This window comes from Trichogramma pretiosum, unplaced genomic scaffold (genome assembly GCF_000599845.2).
Source record: "Trichogramma pretiosum strain Unisexual culture from Peru unplaced genomic scaffold, Tpre_2.0 scaffold51, whole genome shotgun sequence".
Classification (NCBI taxonomy): Eukaryota; Metazoa; Arthropoda; class Insecta; order Hymenoptera; family Trichogrammatidae; genus Trichogramma; species Trichogramma pretiosum.
Genome location: NW_019641226.1, coordinates 189,915 through 206,976, shown reverse-complemented (window position 1 = coordinate 206,976; position 17,062 = coordinate 189,915). Strand labels below are relative to the sequence as shown.

Genomic DNA, 17,062 nt, shown 5'->3' with positions numbered 1-17,062 from the left:
GGCATTTCAGAAGGTATATTTGAGATCTTTCAAGTCATTCTACAGTTGAAAGGGCGTCATTATGCCTCGGAGCCCCACGCCTAAACATAAGGGACACTCCACATAAAATTTTAGAACACTACCGTCTCATATATCGTCAACTGTATGTACACCGCCAACTAAAGAAACGCATTTTACATCGTGAACGATCTAGATCATCGAAAATTTCTTTAAAATTTTTTATATTGGCATTGCAGTCGATGGCATATGAGGAGTGCTCCTAAACTGGCATTGATTTTGAATAAAAAAATGTATAAAAATAAATACAAATGTACGAAAATGACAAATTAACGACCGTTTTTTATCAAACGTTTCCAACAGCAACGCAACCTTGCCAACTATAAAAGAGCGCCTTTATAAATCAGGTCATAGTATTGCTAGATAAATTAAAGTACAATTGTTAAATGTATGCCTAAAATTGAAAATTAAAAACTGAAAATCTATGTACTTTGTTTAAAATTGTTATTAAATTTCAACTTATTTTGATACATTTTTTTCTGATGTACATAAGTTACTATAGTTACTATAAATTAACGTTATTACTATTATTTAAGTATCATCATGGCTAATATTATTATTATTAATTAGGTAAATATACGCGATAAGATTTTTTCATAACCGATCGTTAGAATAAAATTTATTCTAGTTTAAAATTTTAACTAAAAAAAAATTCATAATTTAATAAAATCATGTTGATTAAATTCCAAAATTTTTTAAATTATAATACAAATTCCAATCATGACGTTACATAAATCTCTTCAAAAATCCTATTCGTGTGCAAAGCTGTGTGAAAAAATAGGCCGCGTAGCGTTCAAGACAGTCAGATTATTAAAGAGCATATTGTGACTGTCCCTTACAAACTTGGTCTACCTTTTTACACAACTCTCTTCGTGTGGTTCGGCGTAAGATTCCACGTTTCATGATAGTCCTTCAGTTCACAAGTTGATCAACCGATGTCGCTTCTCTATTATTGATCCGCAAAAGCCTGATTCCAACTTGTTACTGACGAACAATATAATCAAGTTGCATTTTGCAATCAATCAAGTAATAGTTGTAGACAGAACAAAGTGTGTGAGTGTGGACTTTCTGTGACGAAGTACACATCAATAGTGTTCCATACTTATCGTCAGCTTTCGTGATAAATACTCAATCGAGAGACAAAATAAGTTACATATGATAAGTCAATTTGATTACAGATTGTCATAATCAGTAATTTTATCTTTATCAATCTCATAAAACTTCAGCTCATCAAAAATTACGTATCAATCTCAAACTAAGCAAGTTTGATTCTGAATGTTTTTCGTTTCTATCAAACTCTTAAAAAAGTAGCATAGAAGTCAAGTTGTATATTGTGGTTTTACTTGAAGTAATTTATATTAACATAAAATGGCTGATAACGAGCAAAAAGCTGCCCAGCTAGTTGCAGAAGCTGAAAAAAAATTGAATACTTCAAAGAGTTTTTTCGGTGGTTTGTTTGGGTATGTATTTATATTAATATGCATTTTAAAAAAGTTTTGTACAATATTGTGCCAAAAAATTATTTAATAATCTCTTATGTGTCATAATTTCAAAGTAAACATTTTAAACCTTTCCTCAGAATATGTGGCATATATTTGATATCCTGATTCTAACAATTTATCATTATTTTATTAGTAACTATTAAGTGATTCTTTAATCACTTTGAAATTTCTATACATCATTGCAATATTCAAAAATCAGTTGAAGTAGTTTTAATTAATAATTCATTTTATCAGTTATAGTTTGATTCATTATTTTAGTAGTTAATTTAATCATTGATTTTAAGTGAAACTAACCAGAGTAAATTGGTGGAAAAACTGAGATTTACTGGCAGATTTTTTGCGATTTCTCATGAAAGTTTTTTGAAGAAAATTTACAAAAATTAAAATTGTTCAAATAAATGTGTTTATTGGGTTTTATAAAAAATATATTTAGTTCAAATGTCAGAATATGACTTAAGAAATTTTTATTTTTACTTTGATTAGTATTCGCCGCTAAATAACGTAATCAAAATAGCTTTTTTCAATCAGCATTGCACTGATAAATTGTTATTATAAACTGCTATACTCATCTTGTTAACTTTTTGTTGATTAATAACTGATTAGTTCAACCTAGACTAAGGCAATAATAAACTAAATTCATGGTAGATTATTTGAAGTAAATAGTAAAAAGTATAAAATACATCAAATAGATTTGTTATTTCAATCTACTCATCAACCCTCCATTACTTTTTGTGATATTTTATTTTACTAACAAAAATTTTCCATAAAGCTTAATTTGCTCTACTTATCAAATATCGTAGCTGTTTTTATTAACATATTTTTTTATTACAAAATAAACTTTAAAGTGACAATTGATTACTATTTTATTATTGTGTTAATGCAACTCTAAAAAATTGAACTAATATGTTTAATTAAAATATGAAATACTCAAATATATATCCTAAACTCTTTTCTAGCCAAACGTTTAATCCAGTAATTTTCTCTTACATTACTTAGGTATACTTAGTCTAAAAAATTGATTTTCCAGGTATTTTCTCATGTAAGATACTATTTGGCATCTAAATACTAGTAGCTAAACTAGTGTGTCACAGTCCTTGCAGGCCTAAAAGCTATCCCATTATTAACATATATAGTTTCAGTTTTGTTACTATCACATTATCAGGAAGACATTTTCAAACTCGCATGATAATAGCATTTTAGTATTTTATGCTTGATTATGATTGAATTGTATTTGTAGCATTTTTTTTGTTGTATATTTTAACCTATCCAAAGTCAAAAATACCAGTTGCAAGATGATACCTCTAATATTAATTTTAAGTTCCTTACGATTTAATAATATTCAGAAAGCCTAAAATATATTTCTATATAATAATGATTATGAGAAATTTTAACTTTATGATTGATGAATAATTATTAATGTCTTTTTATTTTATTGAAATAACAGAAATATTTTAATCTTAGCTGAGATTATTTGGGAGTCAAAAAATTAGATTTTCATTCTTGTCTTCTGAAACTTCTGCTAAATGTTCTTTTTAAAAAAACTCACTGGTGACCTTTACTGAAGTGTTTTTAACAGGTCTATCCTCTCAGTCGTTTTTAAAAAATTGATTTTTTTCTTCATGCATTTTCGAAGTGCTTATATACTTTTAATAATCTCCTCCTAAACTTTGGTACAAAAAATATACGTCAGTCCAGATCAGGATTGAGCGTAAGTTACGCAAAATAACGTTTTTCAGTGCCTTGTTGAAGAAATTTTGAAATTGACTGAACCAAATCTCACCAAATTTTTACCAGATACTCGTGATAACTATAGCTATAGCGCCTATAAAGCTTTTTTCGTTTTGTTTTGATCTAAAAAAATGTTAAAGACAAAAACGTTAAAAAAACATGATTTTTAGTAACTTTTCGAAATATTTTTGCAACCAAAAATCGTTCCATTCGCGGTGTGCACGTAGATGGAGGGAATAGCAGCGCTGGCGTCAATTTTAACATGTGCTCTTATGGAAATGACTTCCAAGTATGCCAGCGGCACTCACCGAACTAAATTTTTCCTAATGAGAAATAATATGGGAAATGCTTCCAAAGTGGAAGCGCCACGGTTGATGCACAGGGCCAATATGCGCTATAGTAATAGTCATAAAGAGTGTCCAATGAAAATTTAGTGAAAATAAGTCCTGTAGATTTCGAAATTTCATTTATAGGCTACACCTCTCTTATTTTTTCGACTAGACGTTTCATTCTGAAAAATTCACAGGTATGAATAAAACTTCAGCTTATCACAGAGCTTTCTCTATGAGGAAGCAACAAATTTTTTGTTTAGTTCGAAAGTTTATTTATTGAGTGTATCACTTTCCATATCTATTTTCATAATTTGAGTCACGAAAAAAATTATTAAAATTAACTATTTTTTCGCTCCACCCACAGGGTAAACCCCTTAAGGGCACCATAACGCTCTTTAAAGGAATGTTCAATGGAAGTTTAGTTTTAGTAAATTGGATTAAAATAGTAGTTTTCGATACAAGGGCCATAAGTAACACTTTTTGGCACGGCGTAGTTTAGGGCCCGAGCGGAGCCAGGGTCCTAATAGCTGGGCCGAAAAGTGTCCCCTATGGTCCGAGTATCGAACAACATTTTATAGTACTGTGCATGCCCCCTTTTCCGAGTCATGAGTCGCACTTCTGGTAGCGCGAAGTGAGGTTAGCGCTCGAGCGTATGTGAGTGTGATGGGAACGCAGCGGTGCCAGAATGTGCGACTTATGCCACAGAAAAGCGTGCCATAAATGTGAACCTATTCCACACAGTGCTATAATAGTACTTTATGAAACGGGTACGGATATGCTTTTTCAGCGAAACGAGGGGTTGCAGCACGAGCCGAAGGCGAGGGCTGTAACGAGTTTCGTTGGAAAAGCATATCCATATCAGTTGCATACAATATTTTATGGTACAAAAGCCTAAAAGTAGCGGCGAAGTTGCGATTTTTAGGTTAGCGTGCCATAAATTTTATTTTTGGGCTGACTTCGTTATTCCCTTAAGTTTGAGCAAATATAGTCTCAAAAATTCTATAATTTTCTATTAAATTATTTTGTAAAGTTGTCTCTAATCGAGAGAAAAAATTACTAACGTTTTAGAAAACTTCAATGAAAAAGGAGTTGTTTGGATGGTCATTATATAGAATTTGGATGAACTAACCCCCCTTAATGTTAGTACATGCTTATACTCATTCGAACAAATAACTGATTTTTGTTTAGGTTTAAAATTATAAAGAAAAAACTAGCAATTTTTGCAGTTTTTAACTATAAAAATTCATATCATTAATATCTAACTTTTGAAACCTTGGCAAAGAAATTCCATAAAGCTTTTAAAATTAGGGATATTGCCAACGAGTAAAGGAATCCATTTATAGGGCATTTCACGTCAACTCTCCCAGTGCCGCACAGCGCAGCATTATTAAGTCGAGTCGCTAAATTTGTAACTCGCTGTAAAAGTATCTAAATGCAACTAGAAGAAAAAAGTAACTCACCATTTCGATGGTAGATTACCTCAGTTTTTCGATGGTGAGGTTAGATTTCCCGAAATTTTCTGTTTCACCCGGAAACATTGCTGGAAAAACTTGAAAGTCGCTTATCTCGAAAACTTCATTTTTAAGATTTTTCTAAATAGTCTAGATCGAAAGATCAGGAAATTTCCAATCGATATAGACAATTTCCAGAGAGGCGTTTTTTGATTTTAAAGAAGAAAAAACGTGTCTTTTTCGAGGTTTTTGCATGCCCGGCCGGCGCCGCGCGCGCTAAAACCACGTTTTTTCTTCTTTCTCTCGCTATATCTCGTTAAAATAAAAAAACGCCTCTCTAAAAATTGTTTATATCCATGAGAAATTTCCTGATCTTTCGATCTAGACTATTTGAAAAATCTTAAAAATGAAGTTTTCGAGACAAGCGACTTTCAAGTTCTTCTAGCAATGTTTCCGGGTGAAACGAAAAATTTTGGGAAATCTGACCTCCCCATCGAAAAACTGAGGTAATTTTCCATCGAAATGATGGGTTACTTTTTTCTTCTAGTTGCATTTAGGTACTTTTATAGCGAGTTATAAATTTAGCGATTCGACTAAATAATGCCGCGCTGTACGTCACTGGGAGAGTTGACGTGAAATGCCACTTATGGATTTTCATACTACGGCAATAGTGCGATGCATTAATAAGTAAGATTATAATAGTTTACTGATGTTTTGTGTACTGTTGTTGTGAGAATTGGTGTGGTACTCGTCCACTAATACTGAATGAAAATCTCATTTTTTATCGTATTTAGCGGTCTTTTTTTTTGGCCTTTTCTTCGACTCTCAATCTTATTATGACTGAGTAAGTGAAGGAGGACATCTTTGACCATCTATTTCCTCTCCAAATGAAAAACATATGACATGTATCCTTCCCTGCAGAAGAACAGGCCAGGCATGAGTCATTCATTCTTGGTTCGACATAGATATTGACTAACGCAACCGTAAAACTGTGAGCTATGTGACCAAAAGTTAAGAGAGGTTAAAGTTTATTTCTCCAAATTTCCTCTTAACCCATGTGATAATGTTTGGGATGAGTCAATGCCTTCGCCGACCCTTTGTCAAGCGGTTCCATTGGATCTGCTGATTCTCTGTTTTTTTGTCTTACATTAAAGCTTCGAACGTTTGTCAATGATCATCTCTAGCGGTCATGTGATGGTCACAACATAACAGTTTCGTCATGCTACGAAAATGGACGGGCTTGTCGATGCATTGACGCTGCCTGGTAAAGTTTAAGTTGATTACGCTAAAGTATAGTTTGCGTCCACCACCATGTAAATCATGCATATCCGTTCTGCGGCAGCTCGTCGCCTCTCGGGAAAACGACCAGCCAAGCAGGCGTTGTAAACACCGAAATACCAGATGGTTTATGCCTTCAACGCTAATTTTAGAAATGCTTCTGCAACGCCATCTGTACTTGACGGAATTTCTCTTACTTGATAATAGTGACAGGTGAATGAATTATCTCCTTGTTGGTGTTCATCCTTGCTTCATAATACTTTTTTAACTTCTTAATCTCATTACCCAAACGCTTCAGATCTTCAGTTCATGCGCACACCTAACTTCCATTTACTCAGAAAAATGTTGACTATCTACGTCGATCCACCCGTCTATAAAGGCTGCTGACATAATTTCAATAAATAGAAAAAATTTCTGAAGATATTGCCAGTCAGAAAGCAACGATCTCGAATTTAGAAAATCACTTTGAGCTAGTTCATTTCGTCTAAATCGAGTGTTCCACCCTAAACAAGGTATTAAGGGTACAAAGGTGGCTTGAAATTGAATACATTTTATTCAATCGTAGGAAAGTACTTTTCCTTTTGTTTCGAGGCATTTTTTTAAATTCCAAAATATTCACTTTTTACTAATTTACAACCATTTCTCTGAGTCGTTCGTATACTTTATTTTGCATTTTACGTTTTTCAAAATCCTTCTCCTTTTTCGTAATAAACAAAACAAAACGTTGAAACTACAGCACCAGAGTCGCATAATCTTCTTCAGAACATGAATGCTCATTAGGGTATTCTTTATTTCCCAAGCTAGTTCTTATGTATTCTCCCATAATTTTGTCCAAAGTTTTCACCACAAAAACAAGTCTTCACAACTTTATATCGTCGCCCCAGCGCAGGAAGGTATCTATTTCCAAGCTGTAGCAAGAAGGATACTTACTCACACGCAGAGGCAAAAAGGTATCTAACTCGAGCGCAGCGGCAAAAAGGTATCTAATTCCAGCGAGAAGCAAATAAGTAGCTTATTCAAACGAAGTGGCAAGAAAGTTTTGACGCGCTGAATTTAAGTTGGCAACGCAGCCGTAAATGATAAAATTTTGTTTTGTATTAGAGCAAAAAAGAGGAAAAACATTTGAGCTAGAGTAATGATTTTCATCCATTTCCAATGCGAGCAAACAAATCAATCTCGCCGCGATTTCGACTCAATATGCCTCTTATGGAGAACTTTGTATGTTTTGAGAGGAAAGTAGAAGTTATCGGCTTTACATAACTTTGAATTAAATGTTGAATGTTGAATTTTGAAACAAAATTTTATCATTTACGGCTGCGTTGCCAACCTAAATTCGGTGCGTCAAAACTTTCTTGCCACTTCGTTTGAATAAGCTACTTTTTTGCTTCTCGCTCGAATTAGATACCTTTTTGCCTCTGCGCTCGTGTAAGTATCCTTCTTGCTACAGCTTGGAAATAGATACCTTCCTGCGCTGGGGCGACGATATGGCCCAAATCAATCGCTTTCTATCCCTAAAAGCCTTGAAATTCCCATTTAAATAAAATGAGAAAAAATCGTTTTTTCATACCAGCAGCCCGAAAGTGACTACTTCTCGACTGCTTCGCAAACCAGGAAGAGCAATTTTCGGGTCACTGGGTATTAAAAACAACATACAGGCTTAAGTCGCGAAAAAAGAAAGCCCCAGAGCACGTGTTAATCGGCCTCTGCCACTAATTACACCTACTCTGGGACTTTTCTATTTTTCACGGCCTAGGGCAGTAATAAACTATTTAGCAAATGAGTTTCCGAATGAATATTGATCGTTCTGTATATGTAGAAAGTATTTGTAAAGTTTGGCTGCAAGTAGTGGAAAAATGTTTTCAGTCAATCTATTCATCATTTTCACATTTTAAATAGAGGATCTCAAGTGATTCACATATATCTTCTACGAGAATGGTGTATCTAAAAGTTATGCTAAATGGTATTTTCAAAGTAAAATTTTAGACAATTTTTGAATCTAGCATCAGATTTAAAAAAAGGACGGTTCAAAAGTTTTACACTTTATCAAAAAAAGGGTTTTTCAGAAAAATTAAGATCTTCGGTTTTAAGTGTATAAATAAGAACATATTGACCATAAAAATTTCAACAATTGACCACCAAACTATACAAATACTTTTTAAATGCATTGGACAATAACTTTTCTGAGTTACAAACATATTAATCATTCTAGGTGAATTCGAGAACTCGAATAGGCATCGATTGATTTGGGTCTTATAAAGTATTTGAAACTTGTTTTTTATGTGAAACCGGTGAAAAACTTTAGAAAAATGCATAAGAACAAGTTTGGGAAATAACGATCACCCTAATGGTTATGTTTAGGACCGTATGCCAGGTGATGAAACCCATGAGTTGCTTTAAATTAGTCGATTTATGATGGAGATAATAATATAAAATAAACGTAAAACGAAAAAAATGTGCTCGAGTGTTGGTGTAGTTATCTTTTTGTCCAATCAACTCATCCGAGGTTCTAGATATGGGTAAATCTGCTGACTCGGTAGCTTTCATTCAACTCAATAATGTGGATAAACAGTCATTTTAATATTGTATATAGCCTTTTTTATATTGGATGAGCACACTAGAAACTAAATTACCACTGAATTTTATGACACAAGCTCTATTTTTCCTGAAAAAATCGGGCCGATTGGCGATAGCATGTTGCGGATATCATAGGATTTGGTAATAACTTTTGAATTAATATGCAAACTTGAAAAGCTTTACCGCCAGCCGGTATGATTTTTTCTGGAAAAGTAGGGCTTTGATTGTAGAATCCAATGGTAGATATAACCATTCATGTTCTGAAAAATCCGAACAGTTCGCTCCGAATGTTACGCCAAAGAAAAATTTTCACGCAAAGTATACGAAAAAAATCAAGGAAATGACTACATCTCACTAAAAATAAACATTAAAATTTCATAAAATGCTAATGAAAGGTGAAATGAAATGCTCTCCAATAACTGAAAAAAAATGTTTTTGATTTCATTTAACCCTTGAGCCCTTTATCTTGTTTGAGAGTTTCATTTCCATTCTCAGGAGAGAAATGGACTATTTTATTTTAACAAGAGCTACCAGGATTTTATATTAAACTAATACTATGCCTCGGTTTAGCATTAAACAGTAATATTTTGTACAAACTGTTACTGCTGCTTCTGCTTAAACCTACATATAAACCTTGAACTCAAAAAGATTTTACTGAATTTTTTATTAGTATTTTTCCTTCCCTTTCTATTTTTAAGAACTCCAAAATCTTGATTTTGAACTAAAATACTGCTTTTTTGGTGAGATTTTTTCGTATACTTTAAGCGTTTTTTCTTCCTTTGCATTTTCTGAAAAGTTACATTTTTGATGACCTATACCTTAGAGGGTACCGATTGTGCATCAGCATGAGGGTCGTGTTCTTCAGAACATCAATGCTTACGAACACATGCACTTTAGGAATGATCGAACACGTAGAGTTCTCTACGTGTATAGTGAAGCCCCCTTTTTTTCATTTTACGTTATTTGCCGAAATTCAAACAATAAAAATACTGTTTAAAAGAGACTTATGGGTTTGATCACTCCTAAAGTGCTTGTGTCCGCACTTAAAAGAAGTATACATGGTGCTGAAACTCAGTTGGTAATCTCTGAAAATGATGACAGTGAATCAAAAACATAACTTAAATTTAACTTAATATGCAAATGAAAAAAAAATTTAACAGATAAAGTATATGAACAAAGCTCATGGGAAAAGCTGTATCTCAGTGCAAAATCAACATTTTAAAGTTCTTAAGAACGGAAAGGGAAGGAAAAATACTACTCAAAAATCTAATCAAAAAATGTTGAGTTTATTATTATGATTTCGCTCTGTCAAAATAAAATTTTAATTTATGTTGGGATGAAACAATAGTTATTTATGTAACAAGTGCCCAAAAGGCGTTTTTAGGCACGAGTGTGCGGAAAAAGACACGAGTGCTGGCTATGCCGGGCACGAGTGGGTGTTTTTTCCGCACACTGTGCGCAAAAAGCTGGGCACGTGTTGCATACAAAATTTTATGCAATAGTACGACGAAAAATACGTTCATTTGAATAAGGCGTTTTACCGCACACCCGTGTCTAAAATGAGGCATTTTACCGTACACCAGTGTCGAAATGAGGCATTTTACCGCACACTAGTGTCCAAAAACTCTTTTTGCGAACTAAAAAATGTGCGAAAAAAGACATTTTTCGTCGTACTATTGCATAAAATTTTGTATGCAACACGTGCCCAGCTTTTTGCGCACAGTGTGCGGAAAAAACACCCACTCGTGCCCGGCATAGCCAGCACTCGTGTCTTTTTCCGCACACTCGTGCCTAAAAACGCCTTTTGGGCACTTGTTACATAAATAACTATTATGCAATAGTAGGCGAAAAATACGTTTACTTAAATAAGGCGTTTTACCGCACACCCGTGTCCAAAATGGGGCATTTTACCGCACACAAGTGTCCTAAAACGCTTTTTGCGCATTAAAAAATGTGTGAAAAAAGACATTTTATGCAATAGTATGGCGAAAGAAGTTGAGTTTTATTTCAAAGATTTTTAAAGAATTATGATTATTAATACTATGCTTATTCTCATACTTTTGTAGGGGATCATCTAAAGTTGAAGAAGCAGTTGAGTCATATCAACGAGCAGCTAATTTGTATAAAATGGCAAAAAATTGGAACAACGCAGGAAACGCTTTTTGTCAAGCTGCTAACTTGAATATAAAAATGGGAGGCAAGCATGATGCTGCCACAAATTACATCGATGCTGCTAATTGTTTCAAAAAATCTGATACAGCAGGTATAATTACAAATATTTTATATTTTTCATTGAATAATACCCTAAATAAAGACGAGGTTTGGTTTTTAATAATAGAATTTAAATTCTAGATATTAATTTTTATTCTTTTATATTTTTATTGCATGCGAGATTAGAATTATTGAAATAAAGAAAATAACATTATGATAGCTTGAAAAACTATCGTAGAAAAGATCAAATTCTAAATGAATTCAACAGGTATTTGTCCTAAATAGTCAATCTCAGTAATAAACTCGGTGCGGCTCCGGTTGTGATATATATGGGTCATATAAAAGAGTTGATTGTACAAAAATGAAATTGAAACAAAGTATGTACTCTTGAAGAGTACATTAAAAATGAAAATCCTGCATTTCATCCCTCTAGGTTCATCCCTCTTGGATCTTTAAGGGTTTGAAGTTGAATTTTCATTTTTCAAATTGTTTTCTGCTTTTTCCGGGTAGATATAAAAAAATTGTTAAAACATGATTTTTGATATAAAATTTAATGAAGAAAATGTCAAATAATAAATGTGTTCGTCTCCAGTGATTAGGCCAATATTGTATTATGTTCATCGATACATCAAAACACAGCTTTTGAAAAATTTTGATCATCGGTTGAAAATCAGAGATAATTCTTCAGCTGACGAAAGACCTTAAAACATGGTTTTTCTCTATTTTACGTGATTATAGGTCTTTTGTCAGCTGAAGAATTAACTCTGATTTTCAACTGATGACCGAAATTTATCAGAAGTTGTATTTTGATGTATCAATGAACATATTAAAATATTGGCCTAATCGCTGGAGACAAACAAATTTATTTTTTGATATTTACACTTTATTACATTTTTAATGGGTTTTAAGGTTATGATTTTTGACAACAAATCTGAATGCCTCATCAACATACTTTGTTTCAATTTCATTCTTTGAACTATCAACTCTTATGATATGACCCATACATGGGGCATTTCACGTCAAGTCTCCAGCGGTGCGCGCGAGCGACCTTATTTAGCCAAATTGCTCAATTTGTAACTCGTCAGAAAAGCATCTAAATGCACCTAGAAAAAATATGAGCCACATGATTTCGATGGAATATTACCTCAGCTTTTCGTTGATGAAGTCAGATTTCCAAAAAATGTCCATTTTCCTCAAGAAAATTGCCGGAAAACCTTCCAAGTCGAATATCTCAAAAACGGCATTTTTAAGATTTTTAATAGTTTCAGTCGAAAGCTGAGAAAATTTCCTATCGATATGCAAATTTTCAAAGAGTGGTATTGATTATTACTTAGTGAAATACAGCGACGAACGTGTAAAAATGTGAGATTTGGCGCCGCGCAGGGTACTGCGCGCCGAAATAGCTGCCGCACGAGCCGAAAAGTCGCCTTTTTACACGTTCGTCGCTGTATTTCACGAAGTAATCTCTTTGAAAATTTGCATATCGATAGGAAATTTCCTCAGCTTTCGATAGAGACTATTTAGAAAAATCTGAAAAATGCCGTTTTTGAGATATTCAACTTTGAAGGTTTTCCGGCAATTTTCTCGAGGAAAATGGAAAATTTTTGGAAATCTGACCCCCACCATCGGAAAGCTGAGGTAATTTTTTCTAGGTGCATTTAGATGCTTTTCTGACGAGTTACAAATTGAGCAATTCGGCTTAATAAGGCTGCTCGCGCGCATCGTTGGAGATTGACGTGAAATACCCCACATATGTATATTATCATTGTTGTTATGGTTGTCTCACACCATACCCGTTCGTCACGTAAATAGTCCCAAAATATACAAATAAAGGTAATCTAGCACATCGTATCCAAGTTTTTTCACAGTGATAATACCAGTACTTACAAGGAAATCAGTTTTAGTACCCGAAGAGGATATACTTACAATTTTCAAAACATTTTATATAAAGGACATATTTATTCTTACAATTCCATTTAAAAAGTCTGGTTCTTCAATTGCTTTGTTTAGTTAGTCTTTCAAGTAGTTCCATGTATAAAGTCACATCTCTGCTACCCAGTGATACTCACATTTCTTTCTGGGTGTCATGATTGAATAGCTTTAGGGCGATATTTATACGCTCCGCAACAAAATTATCAAATACTTCCATCTCTGTCAATTTTGATCGTAAATTCAAAATATTCTACAATTTGCGGTGAAACCACCGCAAAGTCAATATGCTCCCTGACAACTACACATACGAACTTATTTTGTAATCGTTTTAACGGGAGAAGAACCTATAAAACAATGTCATCAATTAAATCTAGTTCCTACAATTGGCTTTTAATTAATTTTCAGAATCGGTCACTTGTTTTCTGAAAGCTATAGAAATATATACTGATATGGGCCGTTTTACCATGGCGGCTAAACACCACCAAAGTATTGCAGAAATCTATGAAAATGAAGCTGTAGATTTAGAGAGAGCTGTTCAAAATTATGAGCAAGCAGCCGATTATTTCAGAGGTGAAGAGAGTAATTCATCCGCTAACAAGTGCTTGTTAAAAGTAGCACAGTATACAGCCCAGTTAGAAAATTATGAAAAAGCAATTCAAATTTATGAACAGGTAAGCTAATTATTTAATACTATTAATTGCCATTTATCATAAAATAACCCTCATCATTGTGTGGCGTAAGTTCACATTTATATCACGTTTTTTGTGGTATAATTTTCACTTTTTGGAATCGCATCGTTTGCATGCGAGTTCGCTCTCTTTTATTCGTTACCGAAAAAATATCGCTCATAATACTAATTTAATATTGTGCATGTAAATAGATTGTACATAATAAAATGGTAAATAGAGAAAAAATTTTAATGACACTCGGATCAAAATCTTAAAAATGTTTCGAATAAGATAATATCTATAAGTCATTTGGTTTTTGTCAACGGAATAGCAAATAAGCTTTCAAAAAAACTTTTAAACCAATTAAATACATTTTCAAAATCAAAAGTTATTGGAAAATAATAGCTAAAAACGGTTGCTAAGTCTCGGTGATTACGTGTATCAATAAGACGGTCAATACAGAAAACCCGATTCCCTACTACATCGATTTTTCAAGAGCGCTCGAGCTACCTCAATGTTGAAGTAGTAGATATTTCGTACTCTTTAGTCATCATTTCATCGTTAAAATAATCAGCCCTTTTTTCCTTTTTAATTATATTGATTTAAATAGTAATGCAATCAAATTATAATCGTTTATGCAATTACATGATTTTTAAATTTCAGGTAGCAATGGGCTCACTTGAAAGCTCTCTTTTGAAGTACAGCGCTAAAGAATATTTTTTGAGAGCATCTTTGTGTCATTTATGTGTAGATGTTTTAAATGCTCAACACGCTTTAGAAAGATACAAAGAACAATGTCCGGCATTTCAAGATTCAAGGGAATATAAATTTATTAAAGTTAGTTCGAAATTATTGATTTCAATCAATTCATTTCTGAATGAAATAAAATGATGAAAATAATTTTTTTTCAGACTCTGATCGAGAATTTGGAAGAACAAAATTTAGAAGGATATACCGAGGCAGTTAAGGAATACGATTCAATATCACGTTTAGATCAGTGGTACACGACAATGTTATTGCGAATAAAAAAACAAATCAACGAGAATCCTGATTTACGCTAATTTGAAATATATGGTTACGCATTGTGTAGTTCGAAATTATCTTATAATATTAAGCAACAACTTTGTTGGAAATAAATCCTCACTTACATTAGATACGTTATTTAACTTTTAAATATTTTCAGAATATTGATAGTATTTGAAAGACTAAAATACTAATGAGTTATTTTTCTGCAGCAAGAAATTTTAAACAAAAAAATGTTTTAAACCAATTATGCCATGAATTTTTGTTAAATAGTACTACGACATATCATTTAATTTAAGGTGCGGGGGTTAGAATATATACGTTGGATAATGAGAAAAATAAAAAACATGTTAGCTTATAGTAAATTGAATTTATCATTAAATTATAATAAATAGCTATATCAATAATTATTCTAAAACAATCCAAAAATTTTCAGCTCAAATGACAAAAAATATGCTTCTTACAATAATGCAATGTGTTAAATTTTAACAGATTGGTCAAGTAGATTTTGATTTACAGTGGTTATCGTATTTTTTCCATTGTATGACAAAATTTGCTGTGGCAACTTATTTTTCGTTATTTATGGCTGAAATTTTCACTAAATATTTTTAGAATAACTATTTATCGTGTGTATAGTTTAAAGATAATTAAAATTTACTAAATGTTCAAAAAACAGTTATTATTATATTGCAAAAATGCAGTGAAGATCTCCTCCCTCCCTTTCTAAGGGCAAATTAAAATACTAACAAAGAGAATTAAGAAAAACCTATAATAAAACTCTTGAATTATGACAGAAGCTATCTTATGTAACATGTATGTATCTCTGCAAACGATTTCCAATGAACTGGGTAGAAATGGAAAATTAAGCGGACTCTTAGGTTTTCATTAATTTATTAAACGTTTTTTTGCTAAATTTAAATATCGGTACGATACTGCATTGCAGTTGAGTATGAAAACAATGTTGTGACGAGAGTTTGAATGGAGTTGATTGTGTAGAAGACATGACAATGGCCAAGTGTGGATCTCGGTATCAATCAATAGATCGATTAAACGATTGAACTTTAAATATCATAATATTTTGCTTTCATATATAAAGCTTTATATCCAACAAATAAATCACGGGGCTTAAATTTTTTAACTTTTACACTTCCTACATTAGTCTGTCAACACTCTATTGTACGAGTATCATATTCAATTTTGTACCACTGCGGGGCATAAATGTAAATTTAGCAAATAAAATTTAGTACGATAGGAGACACTTTCCAGCATGGCTATTAAGGCCGATGAAAGTGCGACTTATGCCATTGAAAAGTTCGCCGAAAATATGAACTTTCGCCACGCAGGGAAAAATGACGAAATCTTTTAAAGACAGGCATAACAGACTTTTTTAAAACTCCACTTGAAATTACTTTGTTCGGTTAGATAGATAAAAATCAATAAATATATTCTTATAATAATTATAGACCTTCAACTAATAGCATTCAATACATTTGAGCTACCTGTCGTAGTATTCCAAGTTTTATGTTTTTGACTTCTAGAGTTTTCTCGAATGCGATATTGAAAAAGTCTGCGATGCTTGTTCTCAAAAAAATTTTTTTTTATTTCTACAGCTTCTAAAAATTAAAAAGTCAAGCCCCTTTTGAGCCTTTAACCAGCATAATCTTTTTTCTCACTTCTGTATTACAGTCTTCAAACTCCGAACAAAATAAGATATCGGACACACCATCGTACAAATGAAAATATTCTGATGTTTTTTATACCTGCAAATGGCATCATGAGAAAGATCTAGATTTGAAATGATAAAAATCACGACCGAAGTTAATTAGTTATGATTCTTAAACTAAAAGAGTAGAAACATAGGGAGCGCTTGTTATGAAACGCAGAGGCTGAACCCCAAATGAGTACATTCAGTGCGGTAAAAAAATGAGTTCAGTAGCGGCGAATAAGATTATATAGTAATGATACATAAAATCACGAGGTTAGGTACTATAATAGGCCTATGCAAAAAAACACAGCCCACTTCTCTGCGCAACGCCTGTGCCCAAAGGACATTTAGTGTACTCTCAACGATTCAGTCACTATGACGTGATTGGGCAAATTAGCTATTCGCTAAATTTAGTCATTGCGTTTTTACACTCTCTTTCTCTGTCTCTGCCTCTCTCTCTCTGCACTAACATATCGTCGCCTCAGCGCAGGAAGGTATCTATTTCCAAGCTGTAGCAAGAAGGATACTTACTCGCGCGCAGAGGCAAAAAGGTATCTATTTCGAGCGAGAAGCAAAAAAGTAGCTTATTCAAACGAAGTCG

General features: G+C 33.0%; 1 protein-coding gene across 2 annotated transcripts; it reads left to right on the top strand.

Moving 5' to 3' along the window:
- The first annotated feature begins 987 nt into the window (after window positions 1-987).
- On the top strand, window positions 988-14,887 carry LOC106660389 (alpha-soluble NSF attachment protein). Of its 2 annotated transcripts, XM_014383335.2 has the most exons (6): window positions 6,153-6,334; window positions 6,413-6,561; window positions 10,989-11,185; window positions 13,471-13,736; window positions 14,397-14,570; window positions 14,645-14,887. In XM_014383335.2, the coding sequence occupies exons 2-6, from the start codon at window positions 6,479-6,481 to the stop codon at window positions 14,792-14,794; spliced, it is 870 nt and encodes a 289-aa protein (XP_014238821.1). In that variant the 5' UTR covers window positions 6,153-6,334; window positions 6,413-6,478; the 3' UTR covers window positions 14,795-14,887. The 2 variants fall into 2 exon arrangements, with proteins under 2 accessions (XP_014238820.1, XP_014238821.1); XM_014383334.2 differs by lacking the exons at window positions 6,153-6,334; window positions 6,413-6,561 and adding an exon at window positions 988-1,517.
- The last annotated feature ends 2,175 nt before the right edge of the window (window positions 14,888-17,062 follow it).

Coding starts and splice junctions, on each gene's coding strand:
- LOC106660389 (XM_014383334.2), top strand. CDS start 1,426: ATGGCTGATAACGAGCAAAAAGCTGCCCAGCTAGTTGCAGAAGCTGAA. Junction 1,518..10,988: donor TTTTTCGGTGGTTTGTTTGG/GTATGTATTTAT, acceptor ATACTTTTGTAG/GGGATCATCTAAAGTTGAAG. Junction 14,571..14,644: donor GGGAATATAAATTTATTAAA/GTTAGTTCGAAA, acceptor ATTTTTTTTCAG/ACTCTGATCGAGAATTTGGA.